This window comes from Macadamia integrifolia, chromosome 3 (genome assembly GCF_013358625.1).
Source record: "Macadamia integrifolia cultivar HAES 741 chromosome 3, SCU_Mint_v3, whole genome shotgun sequence".
Lineage (NCBI taxonomy): Eukaryota > Viridiplantae > Streptophyta > Magnoliopsida > Proteales > Proteaceae > Macadamia > Macadamia integrifolia.
The window spans coordinates 17,642,423-17,660,286 of record NC_056559.1 but is presented as its reverse complement, the minus strand read 5'-3'; the positions used below and the strand labels follow the sequence as shown (position 1 = coordinate 17,660,286).

The window sequence follows — 17,864 nt, the reverse complement described above, 5'->3', positions numbered from 1 at the left end:
AAGAGAGAGAGAAAGAGCACCGAACAAGTCGGCAGCGGCAGCGTTCGGTGTGAGTTTCAGCACCGAATAGGCCTAGGTTGAGCTCAGTTCTCTTCTTCTTCTTCTTCTTCTTTCTGGTTTTTGTTGTTCCTCTCTCTCTCCCCCTCCCTTTGAGCTTTCTTCGACCTCGGCAGCGGCAGCGGCTGTGGCTGCGGCTATGGCAGCGGCTGTGGCTGCGGCTACGGCAGCGGCTGTGGCTGCGGCAACGGTTGCGGCTGCGGCTGTGGCAACGGCAGTGGCTGTGGCAACGGCAGCGGCTGCGGGTCCATCAACAACGGCAGTGCCAACTACTTTGCTTTCTCCGGTTGGATCCGGTGAATGAATGATTTTTTCTGGTGAGGAGAGAGAGAGAGAGTAAAGGTGTTGCAATCGTGCATTGAAAATTTGTTTATCTTCTCTCCATCCAACGGTTCAATTCATGTTGATCAAATCCTACGGTCAAAATGCCGCTAGCATTCCTAATTCCTAGGTACTACGCTAGCATACCTGTCCTTTTCCCGTTTCGTTTCTAAAACCCAAAACTATTAAGAGTTTTGTTTCATTTTGACTCGGTTGGTCCGATTTGGACTTGACACGCCTCCCCAAACGCAATACCCCCTAGGCTCATGTAGGAATTTCCACATTCCAGCTCTAAAACTGGGTGCGAGCCTCCTTCAGCCGAAATAAGCACATAGCACTCTCAGCCTTCCCGGAATAAAAGCCTTGCACCTCATGGAGAACAGGGAGATGAGGAAGGGAGGCACCAAAACCGCATGCGGTGAGGTGCAGACAATTTGGAACCCGGGGGAGGGGGGGTGGTTAAAAGCACGGCTGAGTCATTCTCACACAGGCAGCAAGAAGACATCCACGTCAATACAAGGCTGGGCATAAGTTACTGATTCCATAACGATTGCATCTGCTACGGGAAGCTAGATCACCTGCCCATCTAATATGTGTAAAAAGTACCAAAAGGCATTTCTTGTAATGCCAATGCCTTCCCATCCCATGCAGTGTGCTGTCACATTAGTGCCCCTAGATTCCCTTTCTCCTCACACGATATGGTCAGGTGACCCAGCAGGGTACCCTTTTGGACTGGACATTGAGTCTTGTCAACAAAAAACAGGGGTTTCACTTTTCAGCTTATGCTGTCATTTACCCTAAGGACTTCGCTCTGAATTTCTCATTTTTATGGTGACAGATGAAATATTGCATATTTGATTGGCAAGAATCCACAAATATCCCGTTATCTGCCACAGAAATGGCTTAGTTCAGAAGGAACATCATGCTATAAAGCATTAAATCAAACAAATCAAAAATTCAAGATCACCTAAAATAACAATACCCAAGAAAAGTAATCCATGCAGACAGAACACAATGCTTAGCCGTTTATATCAAATATCATTCAATACAAACCGGAAATAGTTGAGTTAATCTTAACTGACCAATAATACTGGTATAATAATCCCATATCAGTTAGGGAAAATGCTTGCTTCTGCTTGTGCCATACCATGACCCTGAAGCTTCAATATCTAATAAAGATTCAGTAGACACCTATTGGATAGATTTGGCACGCCCTTGATTGATCACCCGTCAAACTGCGGCCATGTCAACTGTATGTGCCACCATGTGTGGGCGGTCCCCACTTGATTTTCAATGGTTCTTTTTGAGTTAAGTTAATTTTCTTGATTTTTCAAACTCCTAAAAACATCTATATCATACAAGGGGATGCTAGATTGTCTGAAATTTCAACCTTGCTTAGTTGATGATATGGACAACATAGATACCAAATTCGGGCGCCAAACAAATGGCCACATGGCAATTATTGAGAGCATGACACCGGCCTTCTAATTCATTGTGTGACAGAACCTTGCTCCCTACAAGCAATTAATGATGGAGAGTCTGGAAAACTTTTCATCTCACAATCTAATCTTCCATTTCTTCCTCACTCCCACCCTCTCCCATCTCCCCATAATCACTCTCAATTTCCCCTTCTAGAAGCCACTGCTCAAGTTCATCCACTTCTTCTTGATCTTGACCATACAGACCATCTGAATCCCAGTGACCAGTTCCCAGCTCCTCCCCTCGGCATGCCACGCACAAAAATGGCCGGCTGCGTTCCAGAGCATCTACCATATCTCTATTCACGCTCCTCATTACCCCCAAACATCTTAACCTTGGAAAATATGGCCTCTTGAACCATCGAAATGAAAGTGATGTAATGTGCCCGCAGTTGTAAAGATCCAACAACCGCAAGGTGCTTCCATGCCACCCACCCTCATCAACCTGCATCGAAGCTAATGCCATGATAGATGTGTCACCTATAAGTGGACACTCTCGCATGCGGAGTTCCATGAGTGGAACACGACTTTTAGCCAGTAATAGAATCCCATTGTCAGAAAGATTTGGAAGGTTTGAGAGATCCAAATCTTGCAAAACCTTCCCAGAAGAGTAATCAAATATAGCAGAGATGCATCTGTCTGTAAGTCTTTTACAACCTCGAACAGATAACGAAACCAACGACCTCATCACACCATGTCTCAAGTACGATAATCCCATGTCGCTAATGTCAGAGCCATCCAACAGCAAAGTCTTCAGCTTAGGTAGCATGCCAATGGCTTGCAGGGCCTCATCCCCAAGGTTCCGGCAATCTCTCAAGTCTAGATACATGAGACCCAAGTTTGTTACCAAACGTACAATGGCAAGGTTGGTCAACAGATTACACCATATCAAACTTACATTTGTCAGAGAGAGCGAAGTGGCAGAGATGTCATGAAACACCAGATCTGTCAGCTGGATCCCATGAGACACCCTAAGCTTTTGTAGGCTAGAGCATGAATGTAAGATCGCCCTGAAACCTGTATCTGTAACACGACAAAAGCCTCCAAGAGAGATACTTTCCATATTTGAGCACTTGTCTGCCATCAAGAGGATACCAAGATCATTAACTCGTCTGAAGTATGTTTGGAGGTATTCTTGGCTTCGGATTAGTGATAGGTATTTCAATTTCCCATGCTGATTGATCAGTTGAAGACCAGGGTTGGTGAGGTCAAATGTCATTGTTGGCTCTATAATGGGTGCATCTCGAAGATCCAAATGGGACAAGGACATGAGACCCTTAGATATCGTAGCAACCAAAGTGTCGGTAATATAGTCTACTGATAGAGACAGTCTCTGAATATGTGGGAACACCAACGGTTGCATATGACTAGGTGGCTGCTGTGGTCCCAAGGTTGGACTGAGCAGTTCAGTCACCATAACTGAAGAAATGTAACCAATCTCAAGAGCAGCTAGTTTGGCCGAAGCTGTCGCCCAGACTTGAGAAAAATTATGATGAAGGAAGATGGAGACATCAAACATTAGGCTCAGTGACTGCAAAAACATAACTATGTATCAGTCAATGTTTGAAAGTCAAATCGATTTGATCTGTTGGGTGAAATTTCATACAAGGTAAAAGGACCATCTCAAGAATTAGACATAAGCCATGATTAGATTACTGACGAAAATTACTCCAAGTCTTCTTCAAATTTAGTATAAACACTATCCTTTTAAGAGCTCTAGCCACATTTAAACTTGGCCTATCCACAAGTAACCTTTTCTCTTTTTTCTTTTTTTGATTGACATAATTCAAGAGTTATATTTTCTGCGCTTATTCAGCTAAAGGGAAACCCAAATTCAGTTTAATACAGCTGGAGTTACTCTGTTACCCAGTTGTGACTGATGGTATCCGGATCTAACATGGACATGGAGTGTCAGTAATTCCTCCCTCTCCCATCTCTGTCCTCTTTATTATTCTTCTTCTCTCCTCAGTCACAAGCCTCCTACTTCTCCCCTTTCTTCTTTGGTATTAGGATTTTTATTTCCCTTTATCCTTTTCATTCCCCACCCCCCCAAAAAAAAAAAAAATATGCGACAAGATTTGGGAGGACTGGGGAGACGCCCGAGTCGGTGGCACACCCATGGCCGAATCTGTATCCACACATAAGGATACATAATTCACAGGGCAACCCACGAACCTGGGTAACATAGGTAGAAAATAACTTAAACCTCCCCCAACCTACCACCACCCCTGCACACTCGCATGAGGAGTTCGCATCCTTTTTCAAGTTATAAATGATGACTCTCTGCACCCTTCATCATCAAACAACACCAATAGTAACACTTTAAGGTATAAAATTATTAGTTTGTGATAACTCTTAAGGTTTCATCCTTACTTCCAACTGAGTGCAACCACTGAGCAATTCCTCCAGATCAGAAATATGGATTGCCCGCCCTCTTTTTTCAGCCACCGAACCCAAGTAGAGAGACCTGGAATGAAGTAGATATTTCCAAAAACAATTAAACTTAAACAGGAGTAAACGCTACAATCAGTCAGCAAAAACTCATTCAGAAGTAAAAAGGATAACTTACAATGTGTCATCTGATTTCTATGTGTTTATTGATAACCAAAAATGAAATAGTTTTTATTTTAATGTTTTTCAGATATCAACTTCTAATCCATATAAAAACTAGTATTTCCATCTTATCCTTACTCCTTAGACTCCATTCTTTCCTTTCAAATCAACCGTGTATAGAAGCAGTACTAGATAAGCAAGAACTTCCCCCTCCAGCTGAGCCCAGTTGTCTATGAGCCCAAAAAGATCATCATAACACCCAAATAAGCTGAGACTAAATGTCCTGAAAGAAAGGACAATGAACAAGCAAAAAAAAAAAATTACTATTTGCAACCTGTTGGCACAAAAGTGCCTCTGGGCCATTTTGGCGCTCCCTAGACATCAGGTGATCAACTAAGAACTTGTTTGCAGTTTCTATCATCTTTTTCTCTTTTTTTTTTTTTTTTGGGTAGATTGCAGGAATGCAGTTTCTATCATCTGCCCAATAAAAAAATTTATATTTGTGAGGATATGGTGAATCCAAATAAAACGGTAAGAGTTGGGGATAAAATCGCCAGTGCCTAACCAAGGATTGGAAACAGAATCTTACAGAGCAAACAACCAAAAGTCATTCCCTGACCATCAAAAGGAGCATGGCTAAGGCACATCACAATCATTCACTCTTATGAAGCCTAGGATACACCTTCACTAGCCAATTCCCATCTCATAGGGTATGCAACACAGCAACAGTAACCCCTCCATTTTAGAGCTACATCAAAGATAAAATGGAAAGCATTGATGAACAGCCTTCCCCACAGTACTGGTTCCTCCAAAATCTGACTCATGACATCTTTGAGTTGCTCCAAGGAACCTTCTCCAGAAAACAGAGCATAACTCCCTTAACCCATACACTCTTCACCTAACAGACTCCATCAATATTTGTTAGCTATGACATCCTTCCATCGATTCCCTAACCCTCCTCACTAAAATACCAAGCTGCTGGCTATTCACTTTAAAGTTCTTGATTCATAGGATGTGAATTCCCAAACCCCATATATCTCAAGTCCAGATAGAACTAAAATCCACCAGATGAAGCTTCTTAGAATCATTGATTCCTGCTCACAAAAACTTCATCCAAAAATGCCCATCTCCTTGCAGCAGTAGTTGAAGCCCATGATGAATTTTTTACCACTATGAATAAATAAATTATATTGTATGAATTTGTCAATTAGAAAGGAAAAAACACAAAACATGAACATATATAAGAACTACTAAAAATAGTATTACGAGACAAGAAAACAGTCTTTCATTGCCATAAGCCACTTCAAGAAGTATGCTAGTGGAGACGACCTAACCTTGCAATGTATATTTTTGAATGAATGTAACAACCAAATAGGAGGAATTCACTTGCAAGACTTCAATAAATAAAAGAGACATGTCAAACTAGATCGACAAAATCGTCTTCTAACTTGAAAAGACTGGCTAATAATTTCAAACTTTATTAATAAGAACCTCCAAGAAAAACAAAAGTGGGGGGGGGGGGACTCTGAGGATCTTTTATTTTCTCCCTGCCAACTCACTACCATTATAGATGCACTCTGATGCATACACCAATACTATGCTTTTACGAGAACTCACTTTCCTGCTTCTTCATTATTACTTCATGGCTCAAAGCCAGCCTTTGTCATACAACAAATTCGAACTCTACATATGAAGGTCTCTCCTTAATATGGAGCAAAAATACCAATTTAGATGAAAATAGTAATAACCACTTACTGCACCTAAAATACAATCTCTCATCACATCTATACTCCATCTGACACACAAACCCCCAAAATTTCGATCTTTGATCCCTCCATCAACTAATATAAAATTTCATCACATCTAATGGACATATTCCTTATTTTTGGTCATTACTATTTCTCTGTTGAATTACAACCTATATTTTCTTTTATAGTGTCTTTTAGGGAGAGAGAGAGAGAGAGAGAGAGAGAGAGAGAGAGAGGGGGGGGGGAATCTACTAAACTATGACCATCTCCCCTAAACGATAGAGATCACATGTATCACGTGGATTACTTACTAGTACATACAAATTTATAAACATTAAATTCTGATTCTATATTCGTCTTGCACTCTTTACCAACTCAAAAGAGAGAAACACAATTCTTCATATGGTGATGTCGTCGTTAAAGCCTACCAGATGCAAGAAAACATTTCTAGAACTTAGACAGAAGTAAGAAGACCGATCAAACGAACCATATTTATTATGAGAAACGAAAAGGATTTAAACAGTTGATCCAGTAAAGGTGAAAAAACAAAAACCTTAGATTCACGCATCGCCCTCCCACAGCCGACAGTAACCTCCCACTAAAATCCTCGCAATTATGCAGATAGAGCTCATGAAGAGAAGGCCGAACCAGATACTCAATATCCGAATCATCAAGCCGGCTACAATCAATCTTTAGGCTGCGAAGGAAAGGATTCGGCTGCAACAGAGGCCTCAGCAGATCAATTGGGGCAGCGAGATCCTGGAACAAAGATCCGTCAAAAAAAAATCCAAACGATAAAAACTCCTTCTTGCTACATATTTAAATCATTTTTCCTCTAATCAAATACGTTGAAAACCGAGCAGAAGACGTAATTTATGAACGAGATTTATTATTACTTACAAGTAGATGGAAATTAGGAAGAAATGAGAGGATTTGAGATGCGCAAGCATTTAAAGTCTTGCAAGTGGATGCAACGGAGCAGATCGAAGGGACATCGAGCTTCTCCAGTATCGTTGCGAGAATAGCCGAGGGCAAAAGCTCTAAGGGCTCGGCATTTGAGGCACTGGTTGCCATCACTGTCTTCTTCCTTCTTCCTCTCGCTCCTTCGGAAACGACTCGCAAATTTTGGGTCTGATCGTTCTCTATTCAGAATCTAAATTGTCTGAATTAGATTTTCTGGTCTCCGGGAAAAACCCCCTTGCGGCCTTGCATCACTTGTGATTCACTGCATGTCGATTGTTGTGTGGAAGAGGGGTAAGCAACTGAAGATGCACACAAAAGGCCGTTTGGTCAATGGTGCGCAAAGCCCAATTGACAAAAATACCCATATGATGCCTTTTCCCTCGAGATGATACATACAATCTTTATTTCGATTATACAATCAGTTCCTACCCAAAGATTCCACCAAAAAAAAAAAGCTCCTACCAAAAAGAGTAATAAAAAATCCATACAATCAGAATCATCAGGAATTACATAACACGTCTCTAGAAGTTCGACTGTTTGTTTTACGCTAAAGATTGAATCATGTACACGTCTCCTCGACTTCGAGCATGGATTTAGTTATCGATATTAATATCGGTATTGGATAATCATACAATACACTATCGATAAGAATCGATCAAATATTGGAAATCATACAGTTTCCCAAATCAGTCATGATATCGGTTGGATTGGCCAAATTTTTTTTTTAAAAGAAATGTAAAATATTCAGAAATATGAAAACACCAAATTAAGAGAAGGAAATAAAAAAACCCTAAAAATTAAGTTAATTTTGTAATGAAATGCTTCGCATTATCTTTGTACTTGTCGCTTTGTAAAAATAAGGCAAACCATCAAAACTATATTACACCCATCACACACAAATGAGTAAAATAGTCAATCCTCCATAAACAACTTGAATAGTAGCATATATAAATAGTGTCACATCCAGATCGCATGGAAAATGCAAATATAGTTATATGATAATTAATCACATTCGGTAAAAAACCATCCAAACCATACTACGATATGACGATAAACTAAATCAATCATCTCATTAGAAATGACTTTTTCCCAAATGAAAGAGGAAAAAAAAAAGTTCAATTTTAAGAAAAATTTGTTTTTTCAAATTTCAAAGTTCTAGTAATGCTGCATTGTTCAAAGTTAGAGCCCGACACACACTTGTATAATTTGCGACGATCTATTCTTGTTGTACATACACCATAAAAAATCTTATGTTAAAATAAAATCTTAAAAAACAATAGAAAATATATAAAGTATTGAAATAACAAAGAAAATTACCTCAAATTATTACATTATCAACCGTGGACTGAATGTCTTGGTCCATCACATCGTTGATTGTTGCTACCATCATCCCATCCACTTTGGTACTGTTGAATCCCATCTATCGACTGCGGTGTAGGCTCGATAAATCTACGTTGTTGGGTAGACATCTATGGGTTCAGTTCCTGAGTCTCAGAATACTGAATATGCTCCTCTCTATTACTCAACATACCAATTATGAAGATCACATAAGACGTGTTAGGTGTTAGTACCATAAGTCTGTCCCGCAGACCATGCAGGCCATATATTATGTCCTTCTGAAATATTGTCATTAGTCTTGTCAACTAAATCCTCATTTATATCACTACCAGCTTGATCTCAAGAAGGAGTCACTATCTCATCAGAATCAATCTCTTCCTCCTCCAAGCATGTCTGTGATCACGTAGTTCGTCGTTCCGATGTTTGAGTCGACTGCCAATACTTGTGTTGGTTACTTCCATGACTATTATCACGCTTGCTATGTGTAGCACCACTAGGCGCCACGATTCTTCCACTGATACCCGAATGAACTGTGCACCAACCACTATCTTTACGGTCTCTCACTCCACTACTATGCAAAATCTTGACATCCACTATGTCGACGCTGCTGAAGATTTGGTTGTTGGTCAACCTTTTCTCTTGGACTTTTGAGTCCAACTGAGTAGGAGTATCGTCATCGCGTTCGTAGTTTATTGTGGATTTACTGATTAATCTCATCAAGATCTCGCATTGTGGATTCATATTGGGTAGACTTACCTAAAACTCCCTATCCAACTAAGATGTGTCACCATCAAGTAGAGGCTCAGTAGCCTCAGTAGTCATATGCACATGTTGATGCATCCATGAATAATGGATCTTCATAATCAAAGATGTGTGCAAGATTTAATGGAGTATATTCAATATCCTGTAAGCGCAAATTATGAAGAAGAAGCCAGTCATTGTAGTGGAAGAAGACAAGTTAATGTAGAGCCTTTAACTTTAACCAATTTTGTGGCTTAATATGAATAAGGTCAAATGTATTCCAGTTTCTCTCACATCCTGATGAGCTACAAGTTTGCAACATATTTTTAATTATCACCTTTCATAGATGTGGGGTTGATACACCATACATCTCCCACCAATAATCTACATATACAAGTAAAGAGTTGTAAGGGGTATGTTACTTAATTAACATGTAAAGAAAATCTTCTATAATATTATAAAAAAAAATGTGATACCTAGTGTCGTGTTATGGATGGCCCAATCAGCTAGCGAAGAACCAAATTCATTTACATTTCTCTCATAAATTTGTATCTAGAAGTATAAAAAAAAAAAAAAAGAGCAATGACTAGAAAAACGTAAAAAGATAAAAGTACAACATAAAATACATTTAGTTTTCACACCTCATTGATGCATATGCTCTGCTCGTCAAGGTTCCTGACCAATCTTCTTATCACTATCATCTTTTCCATTTAATATTCATCTTGGTTCCGTATGTTGCCACCATACATGTAAGTGGGGTTTAGAAAATAACCTGAAAGCATGGGCAATTATCAATAATACATTGAAAATTTTGAAAATACAATATCAAACATCAATAAAGCACAATAAGTATTTATACATGTAGCATGCATCAGAAGTGCCATTTTTTCATCCCACCATTTTTGTATCTTTTGCTAGTATTTATCACCCTCCTAGATGTTGTTCAGCATGCATTCTTTAGCCTGAAGCAAAGCATCATGGATAAGAGGTAGAGTAGCCCATTGCTCGGTATCAACAACCTTTTGTACAATCATGATGGGCTTCATGATTGCTACAACCCTTGCCACCCCATCCCAGAGCCAACCACCAGAGATGGTGCTCTACGTCCATATAACTTTGTCTTTTCTTTTATTGTCATTTTGATCAAGAGCTATCAAAAAATTTTCATCCAGAAAGGCATTTAGTATCGCTACCCTGTTACCCGATAAACTCGGCAATGATATATACTAAGTGGTAAAACTTGTAGTTCCAAAGTCTACATAAGTCCTTGCCACCAATAATTTCCATATATATATATATACACTAACAGCACACCCAATCAATTGAATCTCCCAGATCTCATTGAATGTGCTAATGTCATGTAAAACAAGATCTAAGCAATGAGCGGCACATGGTACCCAAAAAATGTGATGACGATCATTCTCCAACAACCTCCCTACTGGCTACTGTATGAAGTCTCATTATCTGTTACCGACTAGATAATATGCTCTTCTCCAATGTCTTGGATGACTGACTTCAAAACTGTAAATATAAATGCACTCGTGTTTTTGTCCAAATCAAGGCGGAGAAAGCAACACATGGTTACAAAAAAAAAAAAATTATAAACTATTCAAATTTTAAGTTGAAAGTAATTCTACCTAACCAAAATAATGACTTAGGCCAGAATAACGTGATCACTCATTAGCACAATGACTCAAACAGAATTAAAGATTTTTTTATTAAATTCAGAAACTAAAATTTCTCTTAATATATCTAATTGGAAGTATCTCATATTGTGTCTGATTATAACTAGAGTATGCAGAATCTTTGGGCATAGAAACAACTAATAATGATTAGGTATTAATGGCAAATGAATGCAAATAGTTATGCAGTCTCTGTTCAAACATCCTAAAGAGATAAACAAGGTGGAGACAATTAAATTGAAATATTCATAATCAGTGAAGCTTTCTTGAAGCATAAGATCTTTATTAGACAATTGGTTTAGTGGAAAGGGTAGGGATGGGTATGAGGCTATGAAGAGTCATAATTAGATATTAATTAATCAAATTGATGATCTTGGCTCATTGGAGGAAAATCTATATGAGTTTTGAGATACTGGATGACTCAGTACTTATTTAGTACTTTATTACCAATTTACCATAACAAGAATCTCCAAGAAAGCTTATGAAACTAAAAAGAGAGATTAAAAAAAATATCATCCCTGCATACATCCCTGAAAAGCTAGAATAGCAACAAATTTGACTTTATCCATGTGCCAGGACTATAATCTAAATTAGTAGATTTAAGATTTGAGAATTGAGGGTTCTATAAAATATGAACCCGGTACCCACTTGAAGAATCACTTTACTGGGCTTGAATCTTAAGATTCTCAAAGAGAGTAACTACCACTACCAGAAGCTTTGTTTTGCTTCTATCCTTTGAAACGTGGCCTTGCAGCGAAAAATGGAAGTGGGTTAGACGATAGCTATTAAATTAGGATTTGGGAATTATTCAGATGAAAAATTATTTGGATTATTACGTTTCGTTAATTCAACGATTCGGTGAAAATATTAGTAAAAAAAAATAGAGATTATAAAATTTGAGTTTAGATTCGGATTAGGGAATTATTCGTTTACAAAAATAAAAAACGGACAAAAAATTTGGATGCTATTTTTAATATTTGCAATGCCTGTTTCATATTATCTATCAATTATCATATGTACATAATATACAAATGATATAAAAATTAAAATTTTAAATTTCAAAAATAAAAATATTAGATTTAGTTTTTTTTTTTTTTTTTCTAAACTCATTTTCTATTACTCAAATAATTGAATGAGAGAAAGAGAGACTAAGAGGGGGGACTGAGCACAAATTCAATTAGACCCACGTCACCTACCATGAATGTTTACCTTAAATACTAAAAAGAGAGTAACGACAGTAAGACTTAGTCAAACCAAAATGGGGTGAGAGATTTTTTTTTTTTTATAGAAGAGAGAGATTACCTCATGAAAGATAAGCTTTGTCAGTTTTTATTAAAAAAATAAGAAAAGTAACATTAGGATAATAAATGCATAATAACCACACTATTTTCTAAAGGTTTATTGACTTATTCAAGATAATTTTTTTTTTTTACATGGGATAAAATTATGTTATAATTCGGATAAAATTCGGTTCAGCCGAATTATTCATGAATTTTAAAAAAGTCTATAAAATTTGAGAATTTTTTATTTAATTCATATTCGAACAGAATTATTCGTAAAATTTGATAAAATTCTGTTCGATAGAATTATTCACGAATAATTCAGAGAATTTAATTAGGGGTTAGACTGGTTTTCAAGTTTTGATAAAAGGTTTCCAGTATCTTAACAAGAAATACCTTACCTTGAACTTCTGGAGCATATCAGACCGATTTCTTAGCCTCTTGCAAGCTTCATTTCTGCAGTTGAGAAAGAAGAGAGTAGACTTTTTCCCCCCTTTCTCCGTTTATGTGTTTCTTAGCCTATTCTATTATGCGTTTATGGGGTAAAGTGTTAAAAACTATTTTTTTTAAACGGATCGGGATGGATAGATTGATCCAGATCAGTATATGACACCTAGGACGATACCGATACTCGTTTCAGGATCGATAAGGTATCGGTGTCAGTCTCGGCCAATATCGATACGATACGACAGATACAACCAATGCAATACGAATACTTGAAACCATGAGTTCGAGTGTTTCTTTTACCGTAAAAGCCAATTCGCTTGTTTTGCACCTAATCTAAACTCTACGGCTCCGATAGCATGGTTTTAAAAATTGGATCATATCGGTCCGGATCACTGAGATTATATCCATATCGGTTGAGACCGATCCAATACCCAGTATCCACCTGTAAGGTATAAATGTAAAATGATTCAAATTTTCATTTTTTTTCTTTCAAATCATAGGTAAATCCATCCAATCCAATCCGATCTCAATTGATATCAAACCCAGTGTTTCTTTCTTTTCTTTGGTTCTATAATTGCCACTTTAGCTAAACAACCCTATATTTTTAAATGATTTAAACCAGATTGTCTACCAAATCATAACTCAAATGGTAACATACCGGTCTTCTTGTGGAGTATCCTATTTAAAATATTACAAACATATAGAATTGCTTTCCCCCCACAAGTCAAGTGATAATCCCGAACTAATTAACATGGAATTTATCATTTATTTTAATGTTCGATTATTCCTTTCAGCTATACCATTTGATCCAGGTTGATAGGGAGGTGTAATTTCATGTATGATACCATGTTTTTCACAAAAGTCATTTATGCTAAAGTATTCTGAACCTCTATCAATTCTAAGTCTTTTAATTTTCTTACCTAGTTGATTTTCAACTTCAATTTTGTAAGATATGAAAGCATTTCCTGCTTCATTCTTAGAATTAAGTAAATAAATCATAATGTATCTTGAATAGTCATTTGATAAATGTCACAACATATTTTTTACCACCTCTAGATTCACAAGACTTAAAGTCACATAGATCACTATGTATAAGGTCAAGAAGACCACTTTGCCTTGTTACAGATTTATGGAGTTTTTTGGTAAAATTTGCTTCTACACAAATTGGACATTTATTTAATGATGGTTTAATATTTCCTTTAATTACACCTAATTTCTTTATCAAAAAAAATTAAACCTAATTTATAGATTTTAAAAATATAAGGAGCACTACTATGACCTAATCTACCATGCAATAATTCAAAAGAATCCACAAAATAAACAAAAGTACCAGATTTTTCATTCATTATTTCATAAATACTTAATACAAATAGGCCATCATTCAAGTAGCCCTTCTCAACAAATACATCATTCTTTAATACAATAACCTTATCAAATTCAAAATATAATTTCATTCCAGCCTTGTTCAAGAGTGGTCCTGATACCAAGTTTCGACAAATATTCGGAACATGAAGCACATTATCCAAAACCAAAGTCTTTCTAGAGGATAGTTTCAATATGACTTGCCCTTTGCCTATGACACTTGAAGTTTGGGAGTTTTTCATAAAGACTTTATTGCCAGATGTGATAGGAAAATATTTAATAAATACATTCCGGTCTCCACTAATGTGTCTAGTGGCACATGTATCTATTATCCATTCTTTAGAGTTTTCAACCACATTGACTTCAGTAATCATAGCAGTGAAGATGTCATATTCAAGTAAATTAATCTTTGTCTTATCTGACATATGCTTCTTGTTCCACATTCATTCTTAAAACTGCTCTTTTTAACATTTACCCTCTTCTTCTTTAAGGTCTTGTATTTCTTAATTTGAAGAACTTTCTTAATTAGTTTTGTTTCCCAGTTTCAACAATGTTAGCCTTCAATTTTTTAGTGTTACTTGCCTCAACCTTATCCTTTGCCTTTTTCTTTTCTTCAATTTTAATTCGAGCTACCACTTGTTCGAATGTCCACTCATTCCTCTTATGTTTTATTGTTAATTTGAAATCATTCCAAGATGAAAGTAGTTTTTCAATTAAGGAATTTGTAACAAATGCATATGATAAAATGATATTTTCTTTTGCCAACTTATCAACCAAGACCTGAAATTTATCAATTTGGGGTGATATGTCTTCTCCTTCAACCATAACAAAGTTGAGAAAATGCACTCTTTGTGAGTGCATTTCACATCAAATGAGCATACTCAAAAGAATTATACACACTTTATAATTCAATTGAAAGAGCATTTAAAATGCGATTCTTGTACTGAAAATCAGCCTCCACTCATGCAAGCCTTTTTGCTTCAAGAAATGGATCCTTAGTTTGTTGTGGCTTTGATTTTGTCAAAGCAAAGGCAACCCCAAGTTGAGACAATGCGAACAACATCATTTGTTTCCATTGTTTTAAATTCTAACCGTTAAATTGGTGAATCTTATCAAACGCAGCCACAATCTTCATCCTCTCCATAATAGGTTGAAGTGTCTCAACTGTTGGTACCACATTGGTTGAAGTAGAAAAATCAGTAGCCAGAATTGGATCAATATTGTTAGGGAGTGTTGGTGTGCCACCATTTTGCATTATGTGTATCCTCTGAATCAGTAGCCATAGCCTTATACCTATTCAGTTTCGAATACCTTAAGATTGTAAGAAACAAAATTTAGGCAATAGGTATAAGACTTTGACAAACACTTAATAAATATTAGGGTAATTTACAACGCCACCCCCTTAAGAATACCATTATTATAGAGACACCCCCTCTATTTCACCAAATTATACACAGACCCCCTACCGTCAGTCACTGTTAAGTGAGAAATTAAAATGACTATTTTACCCTTAAGAAGACATGTTTTCTCATCACCTGTACCTCCACCCACCTTCACCCGTTGCAGTCTTCTCTTGCAGGCAAGCAATGGAGAGGTGAGAAAAGATTAGCTCAAAACGAAACAGGATCAATTTTTGATGTTGAAAGAGTAGTAGAAGAACTGGACGAAAGGGGAACCTACTCCAACAAATTCTCTCTCTCTCTCTGTTCTTATGGGGGAGGAGAGAGCTGCTTGTGACTCTCTCGCTCTGACCAACCATGGTTTCGAATACCGATCTCTCGAATGGTTTTTTTCACGCAATTGAAGGCTCTACAACAAATAAGCTCAGAAAACATGTTTTCGTGCAAAATCGAGAGAGCCCCGATGGGAAAATTGGCTATTTTAAAAAGGGTAGCGGCGCTTTTTGCACGAATCAGAGTTGGGTATTGATTGGTTCCGTTCAAAAGTATTGGGAATCTGGGATCACAGGAGCTTACCCTGAGCTATCTCTGCGATAATTCCAAAATGGGTTTCCAAGAAAAAAATATTTCAGGGAAGAGTCTATTAAGAGCATTGGACAAAGACAGGTATAACAATGGGAAGGAAGTGATTTCGGAGAATCCGATGCGCCCTGTGCAAAGCCATAACCCACATCACAGATCCCCGCAGCCTCATTCCTCCCCACCATTCCTATGATTAGCATCCTGCCCCTATGCCACCGCCACTGCCATCAGCATCGACATCGGCTCCTTCCCGTACCAAGCCCCTCCTTGTTTGCCCCAGCGATCACACCGACTGCGACGAAAGCTGAAGCACCCGTTGCCGCCAAGGCCTCTTTTAGCCCATAGGCTAAACTTGTCAATCACCCTTCTCTCCTGCAAAAAAAATGGCAAAAGAACCCAAGATGGAATAGTAAGTAGAGTGAACCAAATAACATATATATCCTATATCGTGACAAAGGAGAAGAAATTTGAAGATGGTGGTGGAGAAGGTATTTAAAAACTAAAAAGAAAATCCAGAAATGAAAGACTTGTAAAGGGGCAAGCATCGACTCCTTGCAAGTAGCATCCAAGTATGACGCAAAAGGCAAAGACGCGAATAAATCAACCAACAGAAGGTGAACCGAGAAATAGAGGGAGAAGACCTGCAACTCGCTTCTGCAGCATCTCTGCAACTCGCCTCTCTTACTCCTTTTGAGTGTTATAGATACCAGAGAAGAAGCAACAATGGCCGGATAGCTTCAAACCCTTTTCATTTTAAGAAGAGGAAAGATTGGTAGAGCGAGAATTCTGCAACTAAATGGGGTTAAGGCTACAGAAGAAGGAACGAAGCGAGAGCTCAACAAAGAAATCAAAAGAGAGAAGAGGAAGAAGAAGGTGAAGGTGGAGACTTAATCTCTCTTTTGCACTTCCATATGTGTCCCTGTCGCTCACATCTTCACTGAATGGATCCTCCTGCTCCTCCCAAACCAGCCAGTAGCACTCAATCATTGGCTCCATCGAACAACTATACTGTCTATACACGAAATGCGAGCTTTGACGACTTCATAGCTGCTTCGCTCTCCTATTCTTACTCTCCCGTTCTCTCACAACCCATGTTGCTCACTCACTCACAACTCCACCGAGAACTATGAATACTCAGTTAGGAGTCACCGAAGAGATACTGACCAGATTTGGTACTGTGGAGAGGGAACTAATGGATCAGTTCATAGTCGGTTCAGGCCCGTCGGTGAAGACGGCGTTGCGTTGTTAAATAACAGTGGCGGAGGAGGCGCCGGTGGTTTTCGGGTTATCGATTTGGGGATGGGTTTTTTCCTATTGTGGTTGGGGATTTATTATTAGGTATTTCACCTTTTTAGCAAGGGCATTTTGGTATTTAAAATTTATATAATAACTGACATCAGCATATTAGGTATATTCCGTAACAGCAACTAACGGTAGGGGGTCTGTGTATAATTTGGTGAAATAGAGGGGGTGTCTCTATAATAATGGCATTCTTTAGGGGGTGGCGCTGTAAATTACCCTAAATATTATTAAATAAAGAAGGAGAGTATCACTTACAGATTAAAGTAAAGATGCAAAAATGTAAACAGAAGACCTTCAAAATATGTAGAGTTGAGTCGTATTAAAATACTCTCCTTAAGGTATTTGAACGCCCCATATTTGTATGCAACCGAGTTGACCACACGTCCTCACCTTCTAGATAAAGCAACTCTCCAATCACTTAAGGTGCAACTCCAATAAGTGATTGCAATAGGGAAGAACAAAGTAATACTCAGTATTTGTACTGTGTATGTAAGGTAGAAAGCAGAGTTTTTATTTTGGGAAAGCAAAGGTTGTTTTCTGCAGAATAGTAAGTAAAAACATTGACAGAGAGCACTTTCACCCAACAGAGAGGATTCCAAAATATTAACAA

At 37.9% G+C, this 17,864-nt stretch overlaps 1 protein-coding gene across 2 annotated transcripts; it reads right to left on the bottom strand.

Annotated features, from left to right (window-relative positions):
- Positions 1 to 1,377: 1,377 nt before the first annotated feature.
- Positions 1,378 to 7,416, bottom strand: LOC122074484 (F-box/LRR-repeat protein 10). Of its 2 annotated transcripts, XM_042639329.1 has the most exons (4): positions 7,058 to 7,416; positions 6,711 to 6,916; positions 4,230 to 4,323; positions 1,378 to 3,387 (listed from the first exon to the last, which is right to left on the bottom strand). In XM_042639329.1, the coding sequence occupies exons 1-4, from the start codon at positions 7,229 to 7,231 to the stop codon at positions 1,942 to 1,944; spliced, it is 1,920 nt and encodes a 639-aa protein (XP_042495263.1). In that variant the 5' UTR covers positions 7,232 to 7,416; the 3' UTR covers positions 1,378 to 1,941. The 2 variants fall into 2 exon arrangements, with proteins under 2 accessions (XP_042495263.1, XP_042495264.1); XM_042639330.1 differs by lacking the exons at positions 4,230 to 4,323; positions 7,058 to 7,416 and having other exon boundaries at positions 6,711 to 6,861.
- Positions 7,417 to 17,864: the final 10,448 nt, after the last annotated feature.